This window comes from Sycon ciliatum, chromosome 3, assembly GCF_964019385.1.
Source record: "Sycon ciliatum chromosome 3, ocSycCili1.1, whole genome shotgun sequence".
Lineage (NCBI taxonomy): Eukaryota > Metazoa > Porifera > Calcarea > Leucosolenida > Sycettidae > Sycon > Sycon ciliatum.
In genome coordinates this window covers 19,192,947-19,219,712 of record NC_088645.1, presented here as the reverse complement: position 1 = coordinate 19,219,712, position 26,766 = coordinate 19,192,947, and the positions used below count along the sequence as shown (strand labels likewise).

At 44.5% G+C, this 26,766-nt stretch overlaps 3 protein-coding genes across 3 annotated transcripts in view; all 3 read right to left on the bottom strand.

The window, feature by feature from the left end:
* The window catches only part of LOC135811667 (fibrillin-1-like), a 120,575-nt gene that overhangs the window by 11,151 nt on the left and 82,658 nt on the right, over positions 1-26,766 (bottom strand). The window lies entirely within an intron of this gene.
* LOC135812537 (mucin-5AC-like) lies at positions 6,039-9,048 on the bottom strand. The gene is made up of 3 exons (XM_065325866.1): positions 8,856-9,048; positions 8,025-8,495; positions 6,039-7,581 (listed from the first exon to the last, which is right to left on the bottom strand). Exons 1-3 carry the CDS (start codon positions 8,902-8,904, stop codon positions 6,083-6,085), a joined length of 2,019 nt encoding a protein of 672 aa, XP_065181938.1. The 5' UTR covers positions 8,905-9,048; the 3' UTR covers positions 6,039-6,082.
* On the bottom strand, positions 16,909-25,835 carry LOC135812355 (fibrillin-1-like). Its single transcript, XM_065325733.1, has 6 exons — positions 25,613-25,835; positions 22,658-22,798; positions 22,181-22,312; positions 21,217-21,348; positions 17,804-17,935; positions 16,909-17,084 (listed from the first exon to the last, which is right to left on the bottom strand). Exons 1-6 carry the CDS (start codon positions 25,833-25,835, stop codon positions 16,909-16,911), a joined length of 936 nt encoding a protein of 311 aa, XP_065181805.1.

The following is a 26,766-nucleotide window of genomic DNA, read 5'->3' as shown; positions in this document are numbered from 1 at the left end:
ATTCACATGTGTTCAAATCAACTCATTGCAACATTGCAGGCCTGAGGGTTTGCGAAGACTACTCAGGTGAGGTAGTGTTGGCTTGATGATGTTTTGTTAGTGGCTTAAGTGTGTAAGCTGTGCCAGCGCTCGTTTTTGGAACCAGAATTCAGTCGCTAGGTTATGCAACGAGCCCGTTTGCACGGTTGGTGAAGACTCGAAAAGAAAATTGCTTGCAAAATTTTAGCGAAATTGGAGAGATTGCACAGCCCAGCCTTTCTGGTTTTCTAACGCAGTAGAAGGTTCTGGTAGCTTTATGTATTCGTTTCCATGATCCTGTTCTTTGTATCGAAAAATAGCGTGTATTCGCGTTCAAGATGCTTTTGTAGCTGGTTATCAGATGTGAACTTAGTAATATTTACAACTGTTGAAATATCTTTGATTGAGTCATAAGGTGAAAAAACAGACTTTATCCCTTGACCTGCAAAGTAAAGGATCTTACCCCTACGAGCACTGCCAAATACCTTGGTTTATTGATAGACAACCATCTAACCTTCCAGCCACAGGCTCAGAAATTGCGTTACTCAGTTTTTGCTAAAGTTGCTGCTTTCCGACATGGCCGTTGAAATTCAACAAATGATGCAAAGCGAACATTCTTCTTGTCTATTATTCAGTCTACCCTAGGCTATGGCAGTAATGCTTACCTACATTGTTTAAGCACAACTCTGTACAATAGAATTGTGACCGTTAGTCACATAGCAATGCAGAGAGTATTTGGACTGGATCGTACCACGCAAACTGAAGTAGTTCTTCGCTGATATCGCCTCCCTTCTTTGGAACTGCGTTTTAGCCTCTTGCCAATTCTACCCACCACAATCACCAACACCTATTGCTGATCCACACCCTACGTAGACTCTCTCTCACATTTATCAACCCGACACTTCCATTACGCCACTCCACCTTCTACGCACACAAACACCTTCTACCAACCTACACTTCTACCCGAAGGGTGTACCCCTTCCCACCTGTATCGACCCGCACCTAACCTTCACCATTAACTTAGATACATCTATTTCCCACCTTCACCTCATCTCACCTCATCTCACCACCATCACTTCCTATTAACCCGTGCCACCACCCAAAGCCCTCCATTCTTTATCCACTGACGACGTTGACGTCTGGAGAAGTATCGTAAATATTTCTATCGTTATAAAATTTTATCAAATATACCACTATTTGATCTAGAAAGAATACTTTTTTGATATTACAGTGAGAGTGAATAATCAATGGCTTGTCCACGAACTCTTTATGGAAAGCTCTGGCGAGGAGCAACCCGGTCAGCCCAAATCCGATAGCAAAGAAAGCACAGCGCCAGGGGAATAAACTGCAGACATCGCATCAGTGCTGGACTTGCGCCGTCGCACAAAAATGCCAGGACGACCATTGTTTTTACTCGAAGATGCACTGAAAACCTCCAAGACATCTGAGCGTGTTGCCGTGCTGAAAAGGGGGAAACCCAAGGTCTGGAGCGTTTGACTCGTGTGTAGAAATGCAAAGTGCATTGACGTACCTTACAGGCTTCGTGTTTTTTTGAACGCAGCATCATGCCCTGATCGCGCTTGCTGTTTTGGATTCCTTGGAGTTATTGCTTCGATTTATATATTTGAATCGTCCCGAAGAATCTATAATTGACTGAAATACTGCGGTCTATAGCTTTGTTGTCCAGACGCGCCAGTGGGTAAACTCGCCAAATTTCAAGTGCACTTTTCTGCACTGTACAGTTTTTTTCGATAAAGTCTGTTTTCTCATCTGACGACTCATTTATAATCGATTTAGAGGGTTAAATACACAGCCTGTAAATCTCGAATATAATGGACATGTGGCTTACCTCTGCACGTACTACCTGCATATCCATCCAAACAAGGACAGTCATATGACCCTACTGTGTTGACACAGTTCCTTCTCTCTGGATTTGGCAATTCATGGCAGATACTAGTATTTGTTTCGTCGATACATTCGTCCAAATCTGCAAGACCAGTGAAGCAAATGACATCCTGATTTGGACAGTACTGATTAATTGAGGATAATACTACAAAACGAACAATCGCATAGCTGTTCGGAGGCATTATGACGCCTACAACCTGGCCAAGACCTGGTGAGGGATTTGGTAATTTGATTTTCAAGGTGGCTGGAACCTTAACTTAGCATATCACCCGAAAATTCCCTAAAAAATAGAATTTGTAACTTCATGTCGAGTGCTACATCAGTTGAAAGTTCATGAACAGTTGCAAAATCTCTGAAACTGTTGTGTCGATCGTGCAGCAGGACTTTTGCCAGCACCCACATGACATTGCAGATATGTGGCTTGATTATTGTAGTTGACGTTGATTTAGTGACTTTGGCAAGTTTTAGTCGTGTCAAGAAGTCGGGTAGGATTCAGTACTGGGCAGTAGTGGAACGTGAGTGGTAGTTTTTGCCGATTTTTGAGGGTATCCTGGATTTGGTGTGCAGCGCTTTGGAAATGGTTTGCTGTGGAGGTCCCAGCACTGGATGTTGTATCAAAGGTACGACTTCGTAGCTAGGCCTCCGTGGATTAAGTTCGCGGAATCTCGCACTGTGCTCGCAAAATCTGGCAGGCAGGGATACAAATTCACTTTGTTGTACTTATGGAGCCTCAAAGTTAGCATTGATCAGGTGCATTGTACACATTTGTGTAGCCTACATACAAATAACTGTGGTACAATCATGTACATGTGCGGATGCTCCTACCTTCGAAAGGATGCCAAATTATGCTCCAAATTCTTCAACCACCAAATTCTGCCAATAATTCTGCCAGCATAATCCGCCGGTGCCTCCTCGTAGCACATGCTAAACCTAAAAAAATTCAAAAATTGACTTCGGTCTGTGGGAGTTCGTGAGAGAACACCCACTCCTGCTGTTGTGACAGACTCCAGGGCCATGTTGAGTGGCCCTATCCTACCACCCATGGCTGCTTCTGGACCTTTGTAAGGTTTGAATCCCGCGCACGGACAGAATGGGCAAGAAAATGTGAAACAAATTTAAATGCATTTTTTTCTCCTTGATGGTTCGCACACCGTGGCACTTTGCCGGAATTTTGAGCTTTTCTGGCCTGGAAAGCCCGTCAGTGAGGCGCAAGAACTTTTTAATCATACACAGAGGACCAGTATAGTGGCGGGAGTGTGTGGTGAAAATTTCACTTATATCCCTTGAGAGACACCAAAGTTACGGTCAATTGAATGCCATATGAAATTGTTGGGTGATATGCCATCTTAATCACATTTTCGATTTGGCCAGAATGTTTTAGATACTAAGTATGCAGTGTCTTTAATGTACCATGAACGGATGAAATGGACAAAAAAATTCCTGGTTACCTAAAATATTGAAGATTAGTAAGCCCCCCAAAATTGAACATTTACGGGCATTTCGCTTAAGAGAGCATGTCTGAGAAAACCAGAACATATGTGCAAGTCGATCTCTCAGATTTCGCTCAAATTTTGCAGGTAGGTTTGCTTTGGGTTGTAGATCGACGTTCCAAAGCCCGCGCAAAATCTTTTGAAGGGAACCATGAAATTGGTATACCCCTCAATATTGGCCCAATATTGGCACGATTTATGGCTCAACAAACGAGCCACGGCACAGCGTGCAAGAACAAGCTACGAACAAAACTCCATCAAGCCATCATTACCTCACCTTAGAAGAGTTCTTGGGGCAGCACTACTTAGCCACGCCAGCATCCCAGAAGACGAGGGCAATCATCCCTTGACGCCACAAATAATCGTGTTATGAAACTGACAACCTTGTTGTTGTGTGTATATATATATATATACAGGGGGAAGTGGTCCCGTCCACCGCAAAGAGGGCTCAACAGCGCTGGGGTGCACTGGAGCTAGTACACAATGGAAGCGGTCCTCACCAAGAAAACACAATCCGTTGCTACTCCGAGTTTCTTGAGTTTTTCAATCGTCAGGCAACTTTTCTAACTAAAAATTTTAGTTAGAAAAGTTGCCTGACGATTGAAAAACTCAAGAAACTCGGAGTAGCAACGGATTGTGTTTTCTTGGTGAGGACCGCTTCCATTATATATATATATATATATAGAGAGAGAGACGTAGGCGAACAAAATTTGGTACGCAGCGCTCCAGTTGATCATTTGTTAGTTCGAAAAAGCAGTTTTGAGGCCAGAGCTGTGTCGACAAAAGAAGCACATCAAGGTGCTACGGCTGTTCAAGCTGCAACCGGACTGACAACTTTATCACGTGTTTGTTCTGGTACTGCATTCCCCTCATGTGTTGTTTCCCGCATTTTTCCACTGCTCCATACATTCTTATGGTAGTGTAGTGTGAACTTGAGGCGCGTAAGAATATTCTTGCTGATTCTCTACCCCCAGTATAAATTCTGGCTTCGTTTTCGTTATTGCTCATTCCCATGTAACTACAGATGAAAATGGGTGAAAAGCTTTTAGTATTATGAAATTGACAACCTTGTTGTTGTGTGTATGTGTGTATATATATATATATCTTCTCTCTCTCTCTCTCTCTCTCTCTCTCTCTCTCTCTCTCTCTCTCTCTCTCTCTCTCTCTCTCTCTCTCTCTCTCTCTCTCTCTCTCTCTCTCTCTCTCTCTCTCTCTCTCTCTCTCTGACTCTCTGTATCTCTCTGTATCTCTCTCTGTCTCCCTCTCTCGCTTTATATCGCTCTCTCTTTGTGTGTCAATCTCTCTCTCCTTCTAGTTCTCGTACTCTCTGTTTCTGTTTCTGTATCTGTCTCCGTCTTTCCTTGCCTCAATTACTGTCTCTGTCTGTCCCTCTGTCTGTCCCTGCCTCAATTACTGTCTCTGTCTGTCCCTCTGTCTGTCCCTCTGTCTGTTCCTCTGTCTCGGCCTGTCGCTCTGTCTTTCTCTAACTCTCTTGCTCTCACATTCTCTCTTTCTTAATATATTTTTTTCTTTCTCCCTCTATCACTCTTGCTCTCTCTCTCTCTCTTTCTCTCCCTATCTCTCTCTCCCTCTCTCTTTCTATCTCTCTCTTTCCCTCTCTCTCTCTCGCTCTCTCTCTCTTTCTCTGTCTCTCTGTCTCTCTGTCTCTCTCTGTCTCTCTCTGTCTCTCTCTGTCTCTCTCTCTCCCTCTCTTTCTCTCTCTCTGTATCTCTTTGTCGCTTTGTGTCTCTCCATGTCTCTCTCTCCCTCTCTTTCTCTCTCTCTGTATCTCTTTGTCGCTTTGTGTCTCTCCATGTCTCTCTGTCCCTCCCTGTCACTCTCTCTCTCTCTCTTTCTCCCTCTCTCTCGCTCGGCCTCGGTTTCTTTCTTTCTCTCTCTCTCCCTCTCTCTCTCTCGCTCTCTCTCTCTCTCTCTCTCTCTCTCTCTCTCTCTCTCTCTCTCTTTCTTGGCCGTCATCCGTGCAATGTCGAACGATCGAACTGAAAAGAAATATAACAATCGAAGAAATGTAGTGAAGACAATATTTATGATTCTAACAAGTTGTCGTGCAACACTCTTCAGGAATAGTTGCTGAACAAAAGTCTAAAGGACATTGCAACACAGGTGACAGAAAACCAAAGTCAGGGTTAATAACACCTGCACACCCTAGAAGGTGCAACAACAGCACTGAAAGTATACAAGTATGAATTGTAACATTTAAGGCAACACAAAGTCTTCAACTTCATTCAGAAGTTATTATAATTGTTTAAAACGACTGACAGGCTAGCAGTATTGTCCGAGTAGACAGAGCGGGGGGTTGTGATAGTAAAATGTATTAATCGATTATTTAGTATTCGATTAGAAAATATCACCTGCGTTACATGCGAAATAGATAGAATCGGGTGGTACGGTGATGATAGGGATAGTCCGATAGAACGTTATAGGGTTGGAGGGGATATGTTCGTGCAGATTCTGTGAATAATTTCACTTGATGTAATTCCGAAATTCGAATTAAAAACAAAGCGTGGCAGCAAGTGATTGATTTTGGAAGTCGTCGGCACGGACGACAATCATTTCAATCCTGGCCAGGAAATGAGAATAAATGGTGAGAAGCAAGCGAACGCGAATGTGATCTGAAACTGAAATAAAAACGATTAGACGAACATACTTCACGTTTCACAGTTTTTCTGTGGCACAGCATATATTGCAGAAAGATCAGGAAGATCGACCGGCACACTGCTGATACCACCCACGTCATCTCTTTTGCCAATGGTGGATGCGTTGTACAATCCATCATCGCTCAGGGAGATGGCTGGTTCTGCATAGATGTTAGGATCGGTGTCTGTATCAGCCTGGTCAGCCCCTTGACTGGAGACTGTGTCCTGCGGGTTCATGTAATCGCCCTGGCTGTCCTTCAATACTTTGAATACCCGATATGGCAGAGGCTTTGGGACTGGAGATGGAGACCCACACCTTTGGCTGTCTGACCGGGCCGGTGTCGACGTGTATGTGGCTGGAAGGGATAAGCGAGATGACTGCGGGTAGGTGCTGGTAGTGGTGGTGGTGTTATCGCGGCATACTACTGTTGTTGCGTCACTCAGACCACGGCGTTGTTTGCGCTCCACATCATCTGGATTGATAGACTTATCCTGGTTATGTACGGCTGATTTTGCGGACTTCGATAAGACGCTAAGTGATGTTACATCCGTAGCACGACATATGTGTTCGATTGAATTTGCTGTGCTGGGTGCTTCATCACGTTCAGTAGCCGTGCACTCCTCTGCCTTTTCGTAGTGTCTGCAAACATCTGTCGAATTCCGCTTGTGAGGAACTGCGTAGCTTACAGTTGGAGCTGAGCATTTTTCACATCTAGCTGCTTGTGTTTCGTTGTTTGCCGGATTTGACTGGACTTCCTGTGTTGGTTGGTCAAACATTGACTGCACACTAGCGTATGGCTCACCAGCATCTTTCTGCTTCGTTTCCGTATTCACATAACTCGTCGGAGCAGCACCATTACAGGTCGCGAACGTGTACGACTCATTCTCTGTAACAATGTCATAACGAGCAGCAGGTATGCCAGGAGGTGTCTGGGGACGTTTGTTTGGATTGCGGTACCCAGGTCCAACAGCCGAATACAGGCCGGGATCTGTCAGTTCTGCCGTAGGACTCTGGTCAACGCGGTTAGTACCATCGCGATTCTGGTAAAACTGATTTATCGGGTCTGGCATATTTTTGGGGCCGGTTGATCTACGAACAGCAATAATCCACGGATGACTGCTCCTAGAGAGAAAGATTCCTGACCTAACCAATAACATCAGAATTAAAACGCCTAGCAGAACAGCCAGTAAAACCAAGGGAATAACAATGCTGGTAACTAAATTAAATCCAACCGAGTCACTGTCAAGTTGTTCAATGTTCCTTGTTGTTGAAGCAGATAGCTTGGTCCGAGGAATATAGGTGCCCGTTCCGCTAGTTGACTCCACCAGTAAGATGGCCTCCGCTGTAGAAGGAGCTATGCCCTCGGTCCTGCTTGAATCCACTGAGGGAGTGGTCATTATCGGAGTTGGTACTGTAGAGGAAACCGTCTTCTGTGTGGAATGGGTAGAGGCTTGGTTTGTGGCTATAGCAGTATTGGTGACAGGTCTTGCTGAAATGGACGTAGGAATAACTGCGAAGAACACCAAGCGTTGCGAAAAGACTGAAGGTTAATTTAGAAGGCGACTGCAGACAAACTACAGATATGCCATAGAAGTACGGAGGACAATGAGCTACAATTGTCAAGACAAATAATTATGTGCTGCACAGATTATTATAGAGAAAGAGAAAGAGAGAGAAACAAGAAGAGAGAGAGAGGCAAGGGGAGGAAAAAGAGAGAGTTGAAAATATACCCGGTGATCAATCACATGACGAAGGAATAAGATCAGATCAAAATGAACTTCTTCAACTAACATGTATATTGGGCACAGGGCAACTCAATTGTCTGGTAGGCTCCGTTCGGACATTCAACCCACTCGGTGTGCATCGTGGAAACAGACGTAAGATTTTCAAGGATATTTTGAGCAGTTCCGAAGGAAAATAAAAATTGAGAAATTCCATAATATAACTGCTTACCCTGTCCAATGATGACCAGTCCTCTTCCTTTATTGTGATCGACTCCGACTAATTGACAATTAGATCTCCCTTTGGAAATCGTGATCAGGAACCTTCTGGTGTTATTTCTTTTCATGAACCCGTGAAGCGATTGGGAAGCAGTGTTTGTCAGGCTCACGTTTCTACGATGCCAGGTGTCTGTCGGTGGATCTGGAAATTGAAGTATTTCAAGAACTCTGTTATCACTTCCATAACTCACTGATACAGAGCATGTTCCGAAGTACAGAAGAGAAATAGCCTTGAAGGATACATCGCATGGTGATGTGAAGATGAACGGCTTTTTGTAGAGTTTTCCCTCAGCCCCGACATTTCGAGTAGTAAAAGTATCATTCGCTGGCTGGACGTATACAGTATCGCCATAAACATGTATTTTTCCATCTTCTGGTTGGCAGTTTCGCAATATTGCACCAAGCGATCCAGAGCCACACAGACCTGTAGCCATATTACAATAATGCAAAAGTAGCGAGTGAGCACCACGATCTTTATACTTTGAAGTACATGAACCTAGCACTGTCTTAGACTACAGACAAACAGAATATTAGTTGTTGCGGGCCAGTCGAAATTTCTTTCTTGCCTTTGTTTGTCATTTGGCTCTTTCAATTCCACTGATGATCATCTGGCTCGACTCCAAGAACTCAGAGAAATCTTTCTGGGGCTATTTTGCTTTCTCTTGTGTTAATGAGGCACACTATGCACTGTTCGAGTAATCTGCATCCAAACGTTCACAATTATTATCTTTCCTAGCAGCCAGAGAAGACTAGACTGTCATCCAGAACTACATGCATGACTTACTGATAGCGATTAGCAGGGCGCTGGTGCCGTGAAGAACCCTGGCGATCATGTTACTCTCGATGGTCTCTTTGGTATCGATCTCAATCCAATCCACAGATAGGGTAAAGCCTGCGACACTCACCCTGAACTATTTTATGTAATATTATTGCTACCGTCCAACAAAGTAACCTGAACATATCAAGACTGTGTCATGCAGAGCAATGCTAGAACGGCAGGGGACCAGTCTATTTCTACAAATGTGTCTAAAACACTAATCCCTAGTCCAAGAACTGAAGCAACACCAGTGGCTTGAAGAGACCCACGTAGCAGAAAGCACCATCTGTTTACAATCCGCAGGGCTGGCATCTTTCGGCTCACCACTGGCATTGCGACACGCTTCCCTGTGATTGTTGGCTAAAATGCACGAGTGTACTAGCCGCTACGAGTATCTCATGCGGGTCTAGCAACAGTCCTCCTAGAGTCATTTGGGGAGGCAGCGTTGATTTGCGCATGTTTTGGAAGCCCTGGCCACGTGAGGCACACTTGGCGCACTTCTGCCTCGCTATTTTATATATGAAGACGTAGAGGATTAATAACTAGGTGTTACTCTGAGTTTTACACACTAGAAGATCATCAAACACCACGCCACACCGCTGCGCTCTCCGACCGACCTCAACACGTTGCCAGAGCACACCATCAGCAAAATGACACTTCAGTTGGTACACTGCTCCTTCAGACAGCAGCTGTTTCGATCATCAGGATCTCGTCAGTGAAGGTTGACAATGTAGGATGGGTAACAGATAGAGAACTTCATCCTTTTGTAGCAAAAAAAGGAGGAAACATAATGGTGCATCTTAGGGGCAAAAAGGGGGGAAAACATAATGGCGCATCCTAGGCGCGAAGATTAGGGCTAAGCAAAGGCGATACAGATCGACTACACTGAGGATACTAACAATTTAAAGGGTGTTAGTGAGAACAGCTGTTGTCTGAAGAAGCAGAGTACTAACTGAAGTGTCGTTTTGCTGATGGTGAGCTGTGGCAACGTGTTGAGGTCGGCCAGAGAGCGCAGCGGTGTGGGGTGGTGGTTGATAAGACTCTGGACAAGGCCGAATGCTGCTACTTACCTCTTTTGATCAGGCCATCATCAGACAACAGTAATAAGATAAAAGAAAAATTTTGGTTTATCGATGTAGGACTCAGTGAGCAGTCACGTCACCATCCCCGTCACCAATGAAACAGTCACAAATCCCCGAAGAACAGTCATAAAGTGCCACACCAGTTTGAATCCCGATGACCAGTCATAAACAGCCGCGACTTTGTCTGTGAATGGTCACAGGATCCACGTCAGAATAAAATTATTATGACTCAACTGGAGGCATTCATGCGATCAACAAACTGTTTTCCTTCACATGGTTCAGAAGTGAGCAAGAACTCTCGATCTCCGTGTAGTCAACTTGTAGCTCGAGTCAGGTGTGTGTGGGCTCCTCTCCAAAACAAAAGGCGGTCGAACATCTTAGTGGCTTCAGATAGTATCTCTTTTGATAGAACGTTCTGGCTAGTAGATCGTGCTATTCATCACCTTTGAAGAAAGAACTTCGTCGTTCAGAAAAGCTATTTCAGAATATTGTCAGTCAAGTATTTTTTTCATGCCGATCTTCTTAGAACGGAGACTGATTTCAAATGATCCAACATACCAGCAGCACTTGCTTTGTGGATCCAGAAATGAACATCGTTGACCATGCAGAGACGAAAATGTAAAAAAAGATGGCAATGTAAATAATATTATGTTCATCGCCAAGAATGTCCGGAGACATCAGGCACCTTCGTGTGCGTTGCTCTGTCTTTCTTGTGGAGGACTCAACAGAAAAAAACAATGTCCAGCTTGTTGAAACTGAAACTTCCTCTCAGTTGAAATCGTTCAGGGAAGACATATATTCAAGACTTCATCGATCCATTTCAAGCACCATCGTAAGAAAGTACATCATGTCGTGTTAGCCATGAGAATGGCGAAGTAGATCGGAGATGATTGAGTCTCTTGTTTTGACTGCAGGAAACTGCATTTCAATATTGGGGCTCAACGTAATGCTTGCACAGTTTATTGCTTTGAACACATCTTCTATTCATTCCTACACCCAGTATAACTCTGTTAAATGTGTTGATGTAACATTATGGTACACCGTCATCTATAACGTGTATTACAGAACAGAACAACAAGGACAATCAAGGCTTGTTTACTGCGACTTGAAGTTTCATGCTCTCGCAATCATCAGGCAACATTAAGGTTGGGTGCCGAACATGCCAGTACATATTCCAGGAGAAGGTTGGGGCTAGCGGTGTTATCTTAGGCAGGAGGCTGTGTGCACAGTGTGTGGTTGTTGAAGGCAGGGGCTAACAGTGCAATGTTAGCGCAGAATGTGTGGCTGGTGTGGGCAGGAGGTGGTGAGCAATGTGTGTGGATGTTGAAGGCAGGAGGCTATAGTCTAGAGCTAGCAGTGTGATATAGGCACAGTGTACACCTACATGCAGATCTTCCTCTTCTTCTTTTTCTTGTTTTCTGTTTGAATACTAGCGTGCTAGGGTGGCCGCTGGCGTTGAGGGCCTCCGCGTAGATGGGAGTTGCGTCATGGAACACCGCTTCTGAGCAGGAGATGCCTGCCAGTCGTTTTGTTGATGCCAGCTGGGATGTTCTTAAGGACTTGCGGTGGGTGATTGGAGTGGACGTTGACATACAGTGGGGTGTCGTTGGGTTTTCGGTAGTAAAGTACTCTAGCAGGGCTGAATTCTTGAACCACATCTGGAAACTGAAGAAATCCAACACCCCGTACGAAGTTGAATGGTGGATAAAAGATCGCGCCCGAGCATACTCCAACATCACAAAGCTGTGTTCCCTCTGTACCTGAGAAAAGTTCCACATCCTGAACACGCTAGGGTCACCATCCAGCCTCAACAAACGCTTGAAAATGATGTCCAAGTGCCGACATGAGAACCAGTATCTCCTAAAATACCACGGTATCACCTAAGTATGTCTCCACAGCCTCCTGCCCACACCATTCACGTTCACACACCTTGCTCATAATACCCTGCCCACATCAGCCGTATACATGTTAATGTACACTGTGCTAATATCACACTCACGCTAGCTCTAGACTATAGCCTCCTGCCTACAACATCCACACACATTGCTTACCACCTCCTGCCCACACCAGCCACACATTCTACGCTAAAATTGCAAAAAACAAAATTGCTAGCCCCTGCCTTCAACAACCACACACTGTGCACACAGCCTCCTACCTAAAATAACACCGCTAGCCCAATCTTCTCCTGGCATATGTACTGGCATGGTCGGCACCCAACCTTCATTTTGCGTGATGATTGCGAGAGCATGAAACTTCAAGTCGCAGCAAACAAGCCTTGATTGGCCTTGTTGTTCTGTTCTGTATTACGCTCTTCCCCCGCGGTGTCGAGCACTGTCAGCACACTGGGTACACCCTCCGGTATAAGGTGTTTTATAATATTTGAAAATAGTACATGGATACGAGCACTGTGTACCGTTTACTGTCTTCTTGCCAGTGTTTTTGGGCGAGCCTCTTGACCTTCATTTGTCCATTACGTATTTTCCTTCTACTTGTTAATTTTATGGAAATATTCACTCACTATAACTTCTTGTGATTGCTGGTGCAAATGTAGCCTGCTATGCCTGTTTGTTGGTGAGAGCGCACCAGACATGTAAATCGATATGTCTGACCAGATGTTCTTGAACCGGGAATGCTACTTTGACCAGAGCTTTGGTTAGATAAGGTTTAGAATTGGGTACTAAATGGCCTGCAGGAACTAATCATGTTTGCGATCAGTATCACCAAGAGTACGGTTCTTCTCGCTCCACAAATACTGGCATACACAGAGACATAGACACCAATAGCGACAAAACACAAAGTGAAGGGTAGTTGGCCGCAGCCAGATGTGACTAGCACAGACTATTCAATTTTTTTGGTGACTGCAGTATTACACATGCTTGCTTCCCCACCCATGAACAAGCAAACAGAAGCAGCACTTCACAATGTGGGTTTCAAACCAGTGCAATGTGAGCGTGATATTGCACATGTAAAGTGTAGCGGACACGAGAGCTTGTGCAGTCTGTGCAACGTCTCCGAGTGACCAACAAATAAAGTCAAACTCCAGAAAGTTTGCGACTACATTGTGGGATTCTGAACGAAGAGAAAATGGAGGCTTTTATAAGATGAAGGAAGGCATGTTTGTCAATGTTCTAGGTGGAATAGAATAGTAAATGTTATAGAGATAGAGAGAAGAGTAGGCGTGTGCACGTACTATTTTAGTCGTGTACACTTCCTACGGCATTGCTTGAACAGCAGGAATCAATAGTTGTTATGAGCGCTGTGCCAAAGGAAAATGCCCGGCAAATAGAGGTGTTGACAGCTGTTCGGAGGGACATAGAAAGCGCACTCTCGAAATGCATTGATTACAAAACAATGTGTGAGAGAAGAGCGTGTACAAGTATGCTGTGCATGGAGTGTGTGGTATGTACTAAGGTAAGGCATGCATTTAGGGTCAAGAGGTGCAGCGCAGGTCGGTGTAGTGCGAGTCAACTCACTGTTGATGTTACAATCATGTAATCTAGTGGAGGTGAAGAGGCGCTACACATGTATGCTTGAACGTTCAAAAGGACCTACACGTATGTGTGAGGGTCTTTACCATTCCTGTGTTCAGCTGTGAATCCTGCGTGAGAGGTTCTACACAGTACATCTTAAGAGAGCATCTCTGATAAAACTAAAAAATTTGTGCAAATCGATCTCTCAGATTTCGCTCAAAATTTGCAGGTAGGTTTTGCTCTGGGGTGTAGATCTCTATTCCAAAGCCCGCGCAAAATCTTTTGAAGAGAGCAATGAAATTGGCATATCCCTCAATATTGGCCCAATTTTGGCACGATTTATAGCTCTAAAACGAGCCACGGCACTCCATACAAGAACAAGCTACGAACAAATATCCATCAAGCCAAAATTACCTCACCTTAGAAGGGTTCTTGGGGCCGCATCACTTAGCCACGCAAACATCCCAGAAGACGAGGGCCATCATCCCTTGACGCCACAAATGAGAGAGCTTGGAAGCTCAGGGCCCTACGCTTTGCTTTGTTACTTATCTCATCGTGCATGTTGTGGGAACTGATGGAAATGTTTCCTGGGACGGCGCTGACTCTGCCGAGCACGCGCGTTCTGGAATCGACGGGATCTGTCTGCCGACGTTTCCTGTGACCGGCGCTGACTTGCCCGTTCACGCCTATTTTGGAGACGACGGGATCTCTCCTCCAAAGTATGTTTTTGCTGACGCATCCTATCACCTATTCGGCAACTAACATCCATTCTAATTTCATTTCCTCCTCGTCTCCCTATTTCTTTCCAGAAAGTCTCTCTATACATCAGGCAGTCGTACTGTATTGGCAGCTACCCTAACGGGTCACGCCGCCCACCACCCAAGCATGGGTATGATGAAGGACAGTGGCAACAGAAACAAAAAACAGCAAGCAGGGAGAGAAAGCAAGAGGAAGACGGCGATAGTAGTACATCTGGTGTGCAACGTATAGAAAAGAGGGATGACAATAGATGCGCACAAAATAGGAAACAATAATTATTTTTGCAGTTCCGAAACAATCAACCAGGTGATGGAGTGTGGGCACCCGAAGTCCCACCTGGACTCCACTGGAAGAACATCCCACGCAGGGATATCAGCGATAGGCCAAGCGTTGAAAAACAGCCATGAGAACACATCGTCTAGAAGTCCACCGCGCTCGAACTGAAATTGCAGGTTCAAACAATTTCCCACGCGGCGTCAGGCAGCGTAACTCTTCTCCCTGCATCACCATCCATCTCCAGCAACCGTCTCCACTCACAGCTCATGCCTCTGCCACCACTGTACTCCTCCGAGCTTCGCAGTTTGAAACCATTCGGGGGGTCAGCTACACCACCGCGAATGGAGAGACGAGGACGACAACGGTCGTGACTGAAAAGACACTGCCTTGGCGACCGCGTCGCGGAACCCTCGCCCCAGCAAATTCAGAAATACGCCAGGGGCAACTCTGGTGGACCCAGAGCCACCCCCTTGGCAAGACTAGTAAGAGGAACGACTGAAAACTCAGATAAAACGGAGCTACAAAAAGTGCAACCGTCCCCTTCAAGCACAGTTGCAACACACAGGGAGTCGTATACATGTACATATTATTGTGGTCAGCTGTTTGTAGCCAGCTGTGTTTGATGGTACGGTACGGTCCGGGACAGATACGGGAGCCAGCAAATGGCCAGCTGTGCGATACGGTGCAGGACAGATACGGGATAGCGCACGGGGCGTGACACAAACAAACAAACAAACAAACACAAAATTAAAGCTGTGTGGACCCTGCCTAGCGTCAGACGTTACTGAAGTAACGTCTTCTGCATAGCTACGGGAATAATTGTCTTGAGAATAGCCAAATGACAAGCGCTTATAAAACAGCGAGGTACGTCCTCAATTAGCAAACACTATATATACACTTTGTTCTGCAGCGTTGGGAGTGGTGTTGAAATCGAAAATCCGGATTAGACGTCGCGGAGGAGCGAGCTTTCCAGCGCAGGTATGGGTTTGGACGCATTTCAGCATGGTCGAGTGGAAGAATTTAAAAAAACTATTATTTCAAGGAAACCCAAAAAGGATGAGGGCACATGTCCTCAGTGCTAGGAGAGGTGTTCTACTATCTGCTGCTGTATGTTGTTTGCTTATCGAGGACGTAGCTCGTTGTGTTTATTAGCGCTTGTAATTAAGCTATTTTCGAGACGATCCTTTTGTGGCGTCAAGGGATGATGGTCCTTGTCTTCTGGGATGCTGACGTGGCTTTTCTAAGGTGAGGTAACGTTGGCTTGAGTGAGTTTTGTTCGTTACTTTGTTCTTGTACGCTGTGGCGTGGCTAGGTTGTAGTCTCATAAATCATGTGATTTGCCGACCATTTAGAGGGAAATGTCTATTACAAGGTTCACTCTGAAACGTTTCTGCGGGCTTAACACAGTCGAACTACACCCTAAAGGAAACTGTAAGGTGCCAAGAGGTGTTTGTGCCACACACAGAACTCGTTGTTGCGATGGTACTCGAGAGGAGCGCCAGAACATCTTTTTTTCTCATGGAAAGCTAATTGAAGTGAAGTACAAACTTCAACATTTGTACAGTTGAGCGCTTGTGTGGACGAGAAGAATTTAGGGGTAGGGCTAGATTCAACCAAAACGAGAAGAGCACAGCAAGCAAGATATAAGAGCGATTAAAAGCCCTTGAAGCAATAGTACTCAAAGGACCACAAGATATCGTGGAGAATCACGTTGCTGAAAACCCGCTTGTGAATAATACCTGCTAAAACAGCTCGAAAGGAGGCGTGAACTACCTTTATCAAAATGCACAGACTGCGAATATATCAAATACATCATGTGTATGTATAATTATTAACATTATCTTGTGTGCCCACTGCAAAATAAAAGGGAGAGCAGACCGAATAACAACAATTAAAAACGAGGGCGTCGTGCAGGCTGTTAAAAACGTATTGATTTCATCTCTCGAACCTAGTTACACACAAAAAATACCATGTCTTTTAGAGCTAGACAAGTTCGCCTAGCTAAATGTACTGGCACTGCGATCAGAGTGACATACATGCATGTTGTGTTGTATGCATGTTGCAAAATGTTGAGATCTACAAAATTATGGGAAAAACATGCCAGATTTTGTGAAATCCGAATTCCCCTAAAAGAACTCAATGCAACAATTCTCGAATAGCATAGAGAATGGAATGGAATACCTGAAATTAACGTCACAACAGTACCGTGCGAGAAAGATGCACAAGAAGGAAACGACTAGAAGCGTGACAATGAGTGTGGCAAAGTATGAATAGTATTCAAAAAGGACTTTGAAGTAACAAAAAATATTCAAATTTTAAAAGCATAGTTACAATACACATGCACTTGTACAATGTATACCAAACGTTACTATGCTATCAGTGCACGTGTAGATCCATGTACAGCTATTGCTTCGGAGCAATGATGCATCGAGATTACTGTATAGTATCATACAAAGAAGGATCTTGTCGAGCTGCCGACGACGTTGTTTCATAGGCTTCATTGCATGTCAGGGATAGGGCGTTACTGCCAGGTGCTCCCACCGTGTTCTGTAAAGCAGCAGTTTGAACGCTCATGTGGGCTGCTTTCGTATATTTTCTCTTCAGCTGAGCTATCAGAATTGAGACCGTGAGCACAGAGACGACTACCACAAGACTGATAGAGATGGCGAAGGTCACAATGGAGACGAATCCACCTTTAGTTAATTTATCATTTGTGGCAAAGTTGGTTGCGTTTGTGTGACGGGTTCGTGGATATACACGCAAAGCAAAGACAGGAGAAAATTACAGTACGCACATTGACTTGAACAGGCGGCGTGGAGACAAGAATCCTAGTAATGGTAGAGAAAGTGTGCATGCAGTCACACCATGGCATGATTTTGATGTTCTTGTGTCATGGTATGCCTGTGTGTACACCTCTTTTTAGCGTTACACACATAGAATATCAACAATGACGGGGAAAGGAGGTAGTGAACTATGCACAAATGGAAGAAGGTGTAATCCGATATTCGAAACCCTTCTACAAATCGGGGGGAATCGAGTTCACAACTTCTCCCGAATTACCCCACGGTCTGAAACGATGTATATACACGGCCTATTGCAACATCTGCTAATCACAGCCCAATACATCGAAATGTTGCCATGCATTACTTTAATAAAAGATCAGGGCACCCCGTGAGAAAACCTTGAGTCTGCGGGGCCTGTCCTAGTAAATTTGAATAGAATTCTCTTCGCATCGGCCTATGTTTTTACTGAGTCTTGGAATGTTGCAATAAATTATTAGTTAAGTAGTTCATGCATTTGTGAATAGGAACTTGTAGAAATTACTCACCGTCACATTGCGACCCAACATATCCAGGAAGACAGGGACAATGGTATGAGCCGTTCAAATTCTGGCATTGTCTGTTGTCACTATTGACCATTTCGTTGCAGTTGTGTTTGCCATTTTGACATTCATCAATGTCTAGATGCCCATTAGATTAAAACCCATTGCAATGTGTTCGGTACACATGTCCGCATGGCCCACCAACCACAAATGTCAACACGAGCAGGCATAACACGCAGAAACAGACGAACATACCACTGAACCTTTACTAGTATGTCATCGTATGGAGACCCTGGCCTTTTCTCAATGTGACACGGACAGATATGCATCCATGCAGACAGACAAACGAAAAGAAACACAGACAATCAAAGAGACACATACGCTCACATCATACACACTGCTGAATGTGTAGGGCAGGCATGCTTTCTGCCCATCTGGTTACTTTAAATCAAGAAATTTAGGTCGGTGAGTAACTTTGGCCGATCTCGAAATGAAACTTCTGGCCGATATTTAACTTTGGCAGATTGGAGTTTGCAAAAAGACATCGATCGGAAGCTGTTGCTCTCAAATGTAGCCATGGCTCAGTTATGCATCATTTGCTTCTATGACATACTTTGGACTGACATTTACTTTGGCCGGTTGGTACCAAGCGGCAAAATCAGCGGAATTAAATCGCCAGCGAACATCAGTTGATTTAGAGTAATACTTTCTTGGAAGCAGCGATTCGGACACACTCCAGTATATTCTGCCTTCCTTCAATGTTGCCCTGTGTTATCATTGCAGTTCTACGTGTCATCCTTGTATAGCGCAGGATTTCTTCACGAAATAAGATATGCCGGGTGCAGTAGATCATAAAGTGGCAACGACGCCGGTAATGGCAGCCAAGGCCGCCACCAAATTCAGAATAATCCATGTGAATATGCAGTGCCTAACGGTGGAGGCGAGGGAGCAGCAGGGCTGGAACAACCAATAAAAGAAAGGACGTGAAAGGATGCACGTTGTTGCTTGGAGTTGAAGAGGTGTTCGCTGCACTGGGCATTCATGTGGCCGCGAAGATCCTAGTTGTAGCATCAGTGCGGTTGGCCACACGTTCCACTCCATTGTCACCGATCCCAACTATTCTGAAAAGCTCTGCATCCCGCAAGGTCCCGCCGACCTGTCTCCTTGACCGAAATTGATCCCGTGACTCCTGCTGACGTCCAACGTCTCCTTGAGAATTTGGATGCGCGTAAAGCAACAGGTTGTGACGGAATTCCGGGCTTTCTGCTACAGCAGTGTGCTGACATTTTGGCATATTCTCTTGCTGTGCTCTTCTGCACCTCGCTGAGGACTGGAACCATTCCATCTGGATTTAAATTGGCGTCTGTCGTGCCACTGAACAAGGCCCCAACTCCTCACCAACTATAGACCTGGTTCCCTTATCCCAATAGTACCAAGTTGCTGGAGAGAATAGTACAACACCAGCTACTTCGCCATTTGGACTTGAGCAAGGCACTACCCAAGCCACAATTTACCTTCCGCAAGAAATGTTCTACGGAAAATGCCCTCTGTGTGCTGATGGATAATCTGCGAGAGACAGTGGCAAGATCACAAGGCTGTGCCAACTAGACAATTCGAAGGCTTTAGTGATAAACGGCACCACAACAATTTGATCCGAGACCTGGCTGTTGTAATTTCTGGAATTGCCATGTACGACCCCCAGATCTCAGCGGCGGAAGCGTCCAGAACCCTCACCACAGCGGAAACTGCTCTGGCCGATTGGCCGAAGTCTCGAGGCCTCATCTTGAACGCCGACAAGACGAAGGTTCTGACTATCAATCCCCAAAATAATGTACCGGAGATAACAGTCAAAAGCGGCGATTGTCTCCTCCCTTTCAGCATCTTCTGCGCGCTACCTCGGCGTTCACCTTGCCAATCACGTAAATTGGGACACCCATGTTAACTATGACTTTGGTCACCAAGGTTGCCAAGACAATTGGTGCCCTGTGGCGCGCTTGCTGATGCCTATGAAGACGCTCTCGTCAGGTGTCTGCGAAGGTGGTCATAATGACCGACCTGCTTTATGGCTATTATCAACCGCAATGCAAGAGGATCAACTGAAAGGACAACAAACCGCACGAAACAGTGCCATTCGCTGTATCGATGGAAAAACGCCTCGGACAGCCATGCAGTCGCTCACTCCCTGCACCATGTCAGTCCGCTATAGCGGCAGAAGTATTAAGGACCATCTGGCGATGAGTCCACGCCCGCACGAGCCCTGCGCTCTCCCAGCTTCTGACCCCGCACAAGGCACCCCTACCTCCCATCAGCAGTCAAATGGCCTACTAAGCCAGGCAAACCGTAGCACCGCCGGTCAGCGGAGATTTTCTGTTGCTAGTGCTCTGCTGTGGATTGCTCTCCCTGGTGAGGTCCGCACAATTACCCTGCTACCATGCATGTGTACCATACGCCTGTAGGGAGTAGTTCGAGATACTGCTGATCGCTCTGCTCTCCCTCCCCGAGCAGTTCAGTAATACTCACATACTATCACAGATACATCGTATTCTTCCGCCACCCCCTCCCCCGTTTACTCGAGATTATGAGTTTCCTAATCTCTTGCTATGTGCTTACATTGACTTTTCTAAGTTCTTCCATAGCCACTTCAAGGCTAAGCATTTGCAATCATTTTACTGGGTCGTCATCCCGTTTGAATGTGCGAAGCAAAATAAAAAGCAATCAACCAACCGCACCGGAAATGGAGCGGCGGTAATATTCGGATGGTGAAATGCAACAACTGGCAGCGTTCCCGGAGCACAAAGTTCAATCAAGTGCAACTGAAGAGGCGTGAATTTCATCCATAAACTAAATATCAATAAGCGATTGGTTCCAGTTTGAATGGTTGCAGGAGACCAAAACAAAATGGCCTCAATCGTCCTGCCCTTCCTTTTCTTCACCGTACCATTTCTGTTTAAAAAAATACTAATTAAAGATAAAAAGAGAAGGAAAAATCGCACGAGTTATGAATAACTGTCCACTAACGCCACCAGATCATTATAGCTCGTGCGACAAGAAGGGATGACGCTGTCAAACAGTACTGAGACATTCAACAACCTGACTCCTAACTCTAACACTTGTCTTCTGGCAGACTCAAATCGATAGCCTTTCAACTTGGAAGGCTGAGGTTACGAAAGGTCCAAGACTGGAAGGACAGCTCAACGAAGAAGAGTCCAAGCAAAGGCCCAAAGCAACGAAGAATTTTCTATCCCGTCAACTTAAGAAGAATAGCTACAAAGAATGCTGCAAGTTGCACGATGATTACAAAACTGAGTTAGTAACTGAGTTAGTAAGACAATTTGAAATACAGGGCTTACTACAACTCGACGACGCAAACGACGAATCGGGAAAATTGGCGGAAGAAATCTGAAGATCATGCAGCTTACCTATGCATGTAGAACCTGTAAATCCATCCAGACATCGGCAGTAATACGACCCCTCAGTATTCACACATTTTCTGTTTCCAGGATTATCCAGTCCATGACAGGTGTACGTGCTATTGGCACATTCGTTTATATCTGAATGAAAAGCATCGTAAAGTACCAGTATGTAGAATTTTTAAATCTATTTCTGACATTGTAGAAGATTGAAAAGAACTGGGGTACAAAATCTTTAAGGTTCCGCATGACTTCTATTCAAAAAGCGGATTTTTTAATGACGATACATTTCAACTATTAAAAATTGGTAGATGAAAATTTCAAGATATGCCTAAGATATAAGCTCGTATAGCCACTGAAACATATTTTTTCAATGGATGCTTTCTTTCCAGGTCTTTAGCGGCAAAGAACGCTATCATATTCTTTTGGCATTGTTGGCGGCAGGGAAGGAGTAGGGGGCGAAGTCACCACACATCCTGGAATATCGTTTGTACAATATTCAAGGGTTTCCTTAGAAGCCCTTAAAAAGGTAATTGGCTACATAAGCTAACAATGCGTTCGAAGTTAACATCAAGAGAAGACCACAGGATTTCATTTGCTGTATAGAGTGTTGAGTTGAACTGGGATGGCGAGCGAATTTAATTATGGTAAAAATGGATATAAAATCATGAAACTCGGAGTAAAAACACTTTCTCTGTACTCCTATGGTTTGAACCAGCTCTACTACTCGGTATTGAGCACTGTCTTGGACAGTTTGGAACCTGTCTGTTTTAAAAGTGGTATAGAGTGTTTCACATATTTGTTATGCGACTTGATTTCTGCACAAAGTGCAAAGTGATCATGCATACCGCTCATGTCGCGTGGACAGTGGACCCAATAATAATGACCCAAAGAGGACAGGATGTGGTTTATAAGCAACAAAATCTCTGGTACAAAATCCCATATCAATTAGAAAATGTATCTCTTGACTTACCTTCACACACTCCGCTATGTCCACCAAATCCTGTGTTACATTCGCAAGCAAAGGATCCGTAACTGTTATGGCATTTTGCTACTCCTGGTTTGTCACAATTGTTCAAGCCGGGTATATTACATTCATCAATATCTGTAGTGAGAGCAATTGCAAGGAAGAGAAGCGTTTGGCTGTTATTTAAGGGTTATGGCAAACGAAACAGGAGGCAAAACTAGGTATAGTCACGAGATCTGAGCTTATTCTGGTTAGCCATAGTTCGGTCATTCCAACAGTTTGACTCGCGCGGTGTCAAGTGACCCCGTTGGCTGTTCTAGGATTTAAAATGGAGTATGGGTAAGCGATGAACGCCAACCGTTTGGGCGACACATCACATGTGTTTCCATGGGTGGTTGTTTCAAATCTTTGATGGCAGGTTGCCAGTACAAGGACTCGTGCAAATTGTAATTAGTATCACGAAAGAAATAGGAGTTCACTCACCTACGTCACACTTCCTTCCCGTCATACCTGGTTGACAAAGACATACCGAGGACTGTTGTGTTGCGTTGAACACACATTCTCCAGCAACGGAGCAAGGTAGATGACTTGTTAAGTCTGTTGTGGGGCATGATGGCGTTCGACCTGCAATGTGATTTGAGTGAGCACAGACCATATGCAACGTTGGGAACATTGCCATGCAACGAATCCAAATGCATGAATGCATTATGGATAGGCGACATCCGTGTCCCGGTTTCCCATTGTCCCACCTTGCATTAACGTAGTAAAAATTGATTGAGAAACTTGTTCCACTTTGCAGAGTGAATGGGAAGAGAGTGAGTCTGGTCTGAAAGCCTTTGTTGCTTAATCATGTTTCTATTTGTATTGTAATTGTGTTTTATTAGTTTGTTCGGGCATTCCAACATACAAAATGGTCGCCGTACAGGGGCCCCAGATTGATGAACGTGTTAAGTTCCAGGGAAAAATACCTTGCTTTATTTTGTTTGCGTTTGCCCAGACATCTTCTTTTGTATACATATCCATTGATTATGCTTTAGTTCGCCAATTGTGCCACTTTAAACTAGAGGTTGGAAAAGTTTATAATTTATTGTCTGCTCACTGACTTGTCAGTTTGAGAACTCTGGCAAGGTACTTTCGGGCCTGGTTTAAATCTGGCTTTGGAAAATGTATTTTTCATTGCTACCAGGTTCGGCCTCATTTCCTCTGTGCTGCGCTGATGAGTCCACAAAGGACGAAACAGTTCTGTCCGCAGATTGAGTAATTTATTGTCTGGGATGTTCTCGCACGATCCGCTTCCCAAACCAACCTTACCACCAGTTTACTCATACCTCCTCGTTGATACATGGTCGGTGGCGTGCACGGCATAGCCGGCTAGCATGTCAATCTGTATGTTATGGGAAGCCTAATATCATAAGCGCCATGTTCTGCGAGGCTAGATCCGCAAAAACTACTGCAAGGCACATGAATGTGTATAATGACCTACAGACAGGCCCCTAACCCATCCTTCATGACTTCCCTCATGCTGGCAACTGTTTCTCTGCAGGTCTCACCTCACATCAGCTCGAGCGCCTTGAGCGTTTACTCAAGCGTGCAGCCCGCTGCTTTGTGATTGCTCGATTTGCATCCCCATCTGTCCGTTGTATTGCCAATTGCGCTTGCACGCACTAGATGTTACGCACTGTCACAAACTCATTGGTTACACTTGCCCAGGCTTTCAAAATAAATGCAGTACATTGTTTACTTATGTGTTTAGTCCTCTCAATGCCGGCCGTGCTACACGCAGTCAGGAAATTCGCCTACTTGAAATGTCCATTCACTAAGACATCCGCTGGTACACACTCTACCTCATTCCAATTTGTATCACTGTAGAACAGGCTTCAGCCCAACATCAATAAGATTCCACAGTATCATCGACTCATGCGATCCCTCCCAGTATATGTTGCCACTGCCCGCTTTATCAATATTCCATTTACTGACGTTTTTAATACTTTATTCCCCACTTTATTCAGTGTAGACACGGATGGAAAGCCGATGCCCAATTAACAGTAACGAAAAGCACCAAGAACTACAAGTTACGCTATAATGTCAACTAGCACCACCAGTTACTTGCTATGTGCTAGAGCTGACGGCCAGTTAGTTGTAGAACGTCAGTTCTGACCGGCAGTTTTGCGTAATGTTTTCGCACGAGGTTATGGCCAAGGACCAGGTGGTGTTAGTGGACATTATAGCGTTATTCATTTTTTAGTTCTTTGGTCCTTTTCTATATTCAGTATCATTTCCTTCAGTGGCCTTTAATACTTTATATTCATACTTCCTTTGGTTGATATCATGTTATTAAGCAAATTTGCTTTTTGTTCTTTGACTCTAAATATACAAACACCAACAAAAACTATGTCCAAACTACGGGCACTATAGAGAGCTATGTCAGCCACCAAGCATGGCAGTACGTCTCAGTACTGGCAAGGAAGGGGTAGTAATTGCTAACCCAAGGCGAATTAAGCTCAGTATATTGCTGAATAATTCTTTCCATTATGCCAGAATCAAGCCAGTTACTATGCTACATCATGCTGGAATTATGCCGATGATTGTGCTGTAACATGCTGTGGTCAAATGTAATGGTATGGTGAACTCAGTAAAAACAGCCCTTGGAGGACTATGCTCCTTATATCGCTGAACTTTTTGTTCCATTATTCCCAAATCATGCAAGTGAGTATTCTACATTATGCTGGAATAATGCCAAGATGGTGCTATACTGTACCCTTGCACTCGTGTTGGATTTCCACCGTTCAAAAACACTCTGGCACCGTTAAAGCATTTATTATAAGGGGTAATATTCACCAGGTTATTTCCTTTAGCATGCCGAAATATGACTAGAGCATTAATTAATCTTCAGCCCCCGACCATCTGGTTTCAGAAGTCCTTTTATGCCAAGGCATATTTGGTTTAGGAAAAATCGGAAAATGTTCCCAGAAATCATGCCAGCATATTCCGCCAAGGGCTAGTAATTGTTCTTCAGCACGGCAGCCAGGACAGCAAGTGGGGCCGCTTGGTATGCTAACAGTGGTACGACGCAGTTGGTTACTGTCTATGGTGCAATGTCCATGCAGAAGTGTCAGTATACGTTATTATGGAAAACTGCCATCAACAATAGGTTGTCATTGATCCAACAGATAGATCATACCAGGTTTAGGGTTACTTCACTCGCAGGAAATTTGTATTTCTCGCGAAACATTTTCAGTTTCTGTTGCAAAGATGGCATCTGGTGTGTTCTTTATTGTTGCTTCTTTTCCTGACTTCTTCAGTCAGTTTTGAGTCTCACCAGTGTCCCTGTCCAGTTTCATCTGGCTGCAGCCAACTACCCCTCACTTTGTGTGTTGTCGCTATTGCTGTCTATGTCTCTGGGTTTGCCCGTGTATGTGGACCTGGGGGCCTACTTACTGATGCAGTGTTTAAGGTCAGCTGCAAGCCGCGGTGCGAAACCCAAGACAATACTTAACGTGAATGGCCGCAGTTGCTTGACAACTGCCTCATCTAACATTGCTTGAATGGCAGCTGATGTGCTGAGAATGGATAAGGCTCTTGGACGACTGGAGTTGGCGATCAGTAACCATTCAGTCATACAATTGGTATCTTCAGCGACCACCGCAGCTGGTGCATTCATTTACACAACAAAACATATTGGAAATTGAGGAAATTCGGAAATTAGGTAGGCACAGCTCCACTCATTAATGAGTGCATTGCAATGACACGGCTGCTTCAGCACACTCTAGGGCTTATTATGGAGCTGTTTCTAATCCCCACTAGAAATTGTGTACAGTAATGTCTCATCCTTCCACTGGAGTATAATTATTGCCATGTGAAGTTTATTCACCATCCGTAGAGGGCTCAATTTGCTGAGCGAATAACACAGACAGAAGAACGACCAGTGGCTATTTCGTAACTGTTGATCTTCGTCTTATGATCGATTCAGTTAGTGAAACTCAGATTCACGAAACAGCAATTTCCCGTTCTTCTGTAGGAGTATAATAATATTATGTATACAATAAATGAGGAAGCCGAGGGTTTAAGACCAATGAAAACTATTCTAAAAACCTCGTGGGACCGAGCTTTTTAAAATAGTTTTTATTGGTCATAAACCCTCGGCATCCTCATTTATTGTATTTGGAATCAACCAGTAAAAACTCCTACTCAATCTCCAACAACAAAATTAGTAGGACAGCTGTTATTTGTGTTTCTGTGACTACTCGTGTACTGGACGAGTATTTGTTGTCATTGGTTCAATTTCTTTTACTCTTCATAGGCTATCAGATCATTTTCCTTTTTCGGTCTATTTATAACCAGTATCTATATGAGAGTGTGGGCTGTCTCCATGGTTACCGATGTTCTTTTCATAACTACTTCTTTGAAATAAAGCCACTTCTCCTTGTTAGACCTTATCTGGAAGGCCCATTCCTGCATATTCCAACAGCAGCCAAGGGAGATGGGTCCGATCCTAAAAAGCTGTTTTATACTGTTTTTATAAACTGTTGTTATTGGATAGAATATGATTATGTTGAATAAACGAGGCTTGTGACAATTGGAGATTGACTTGG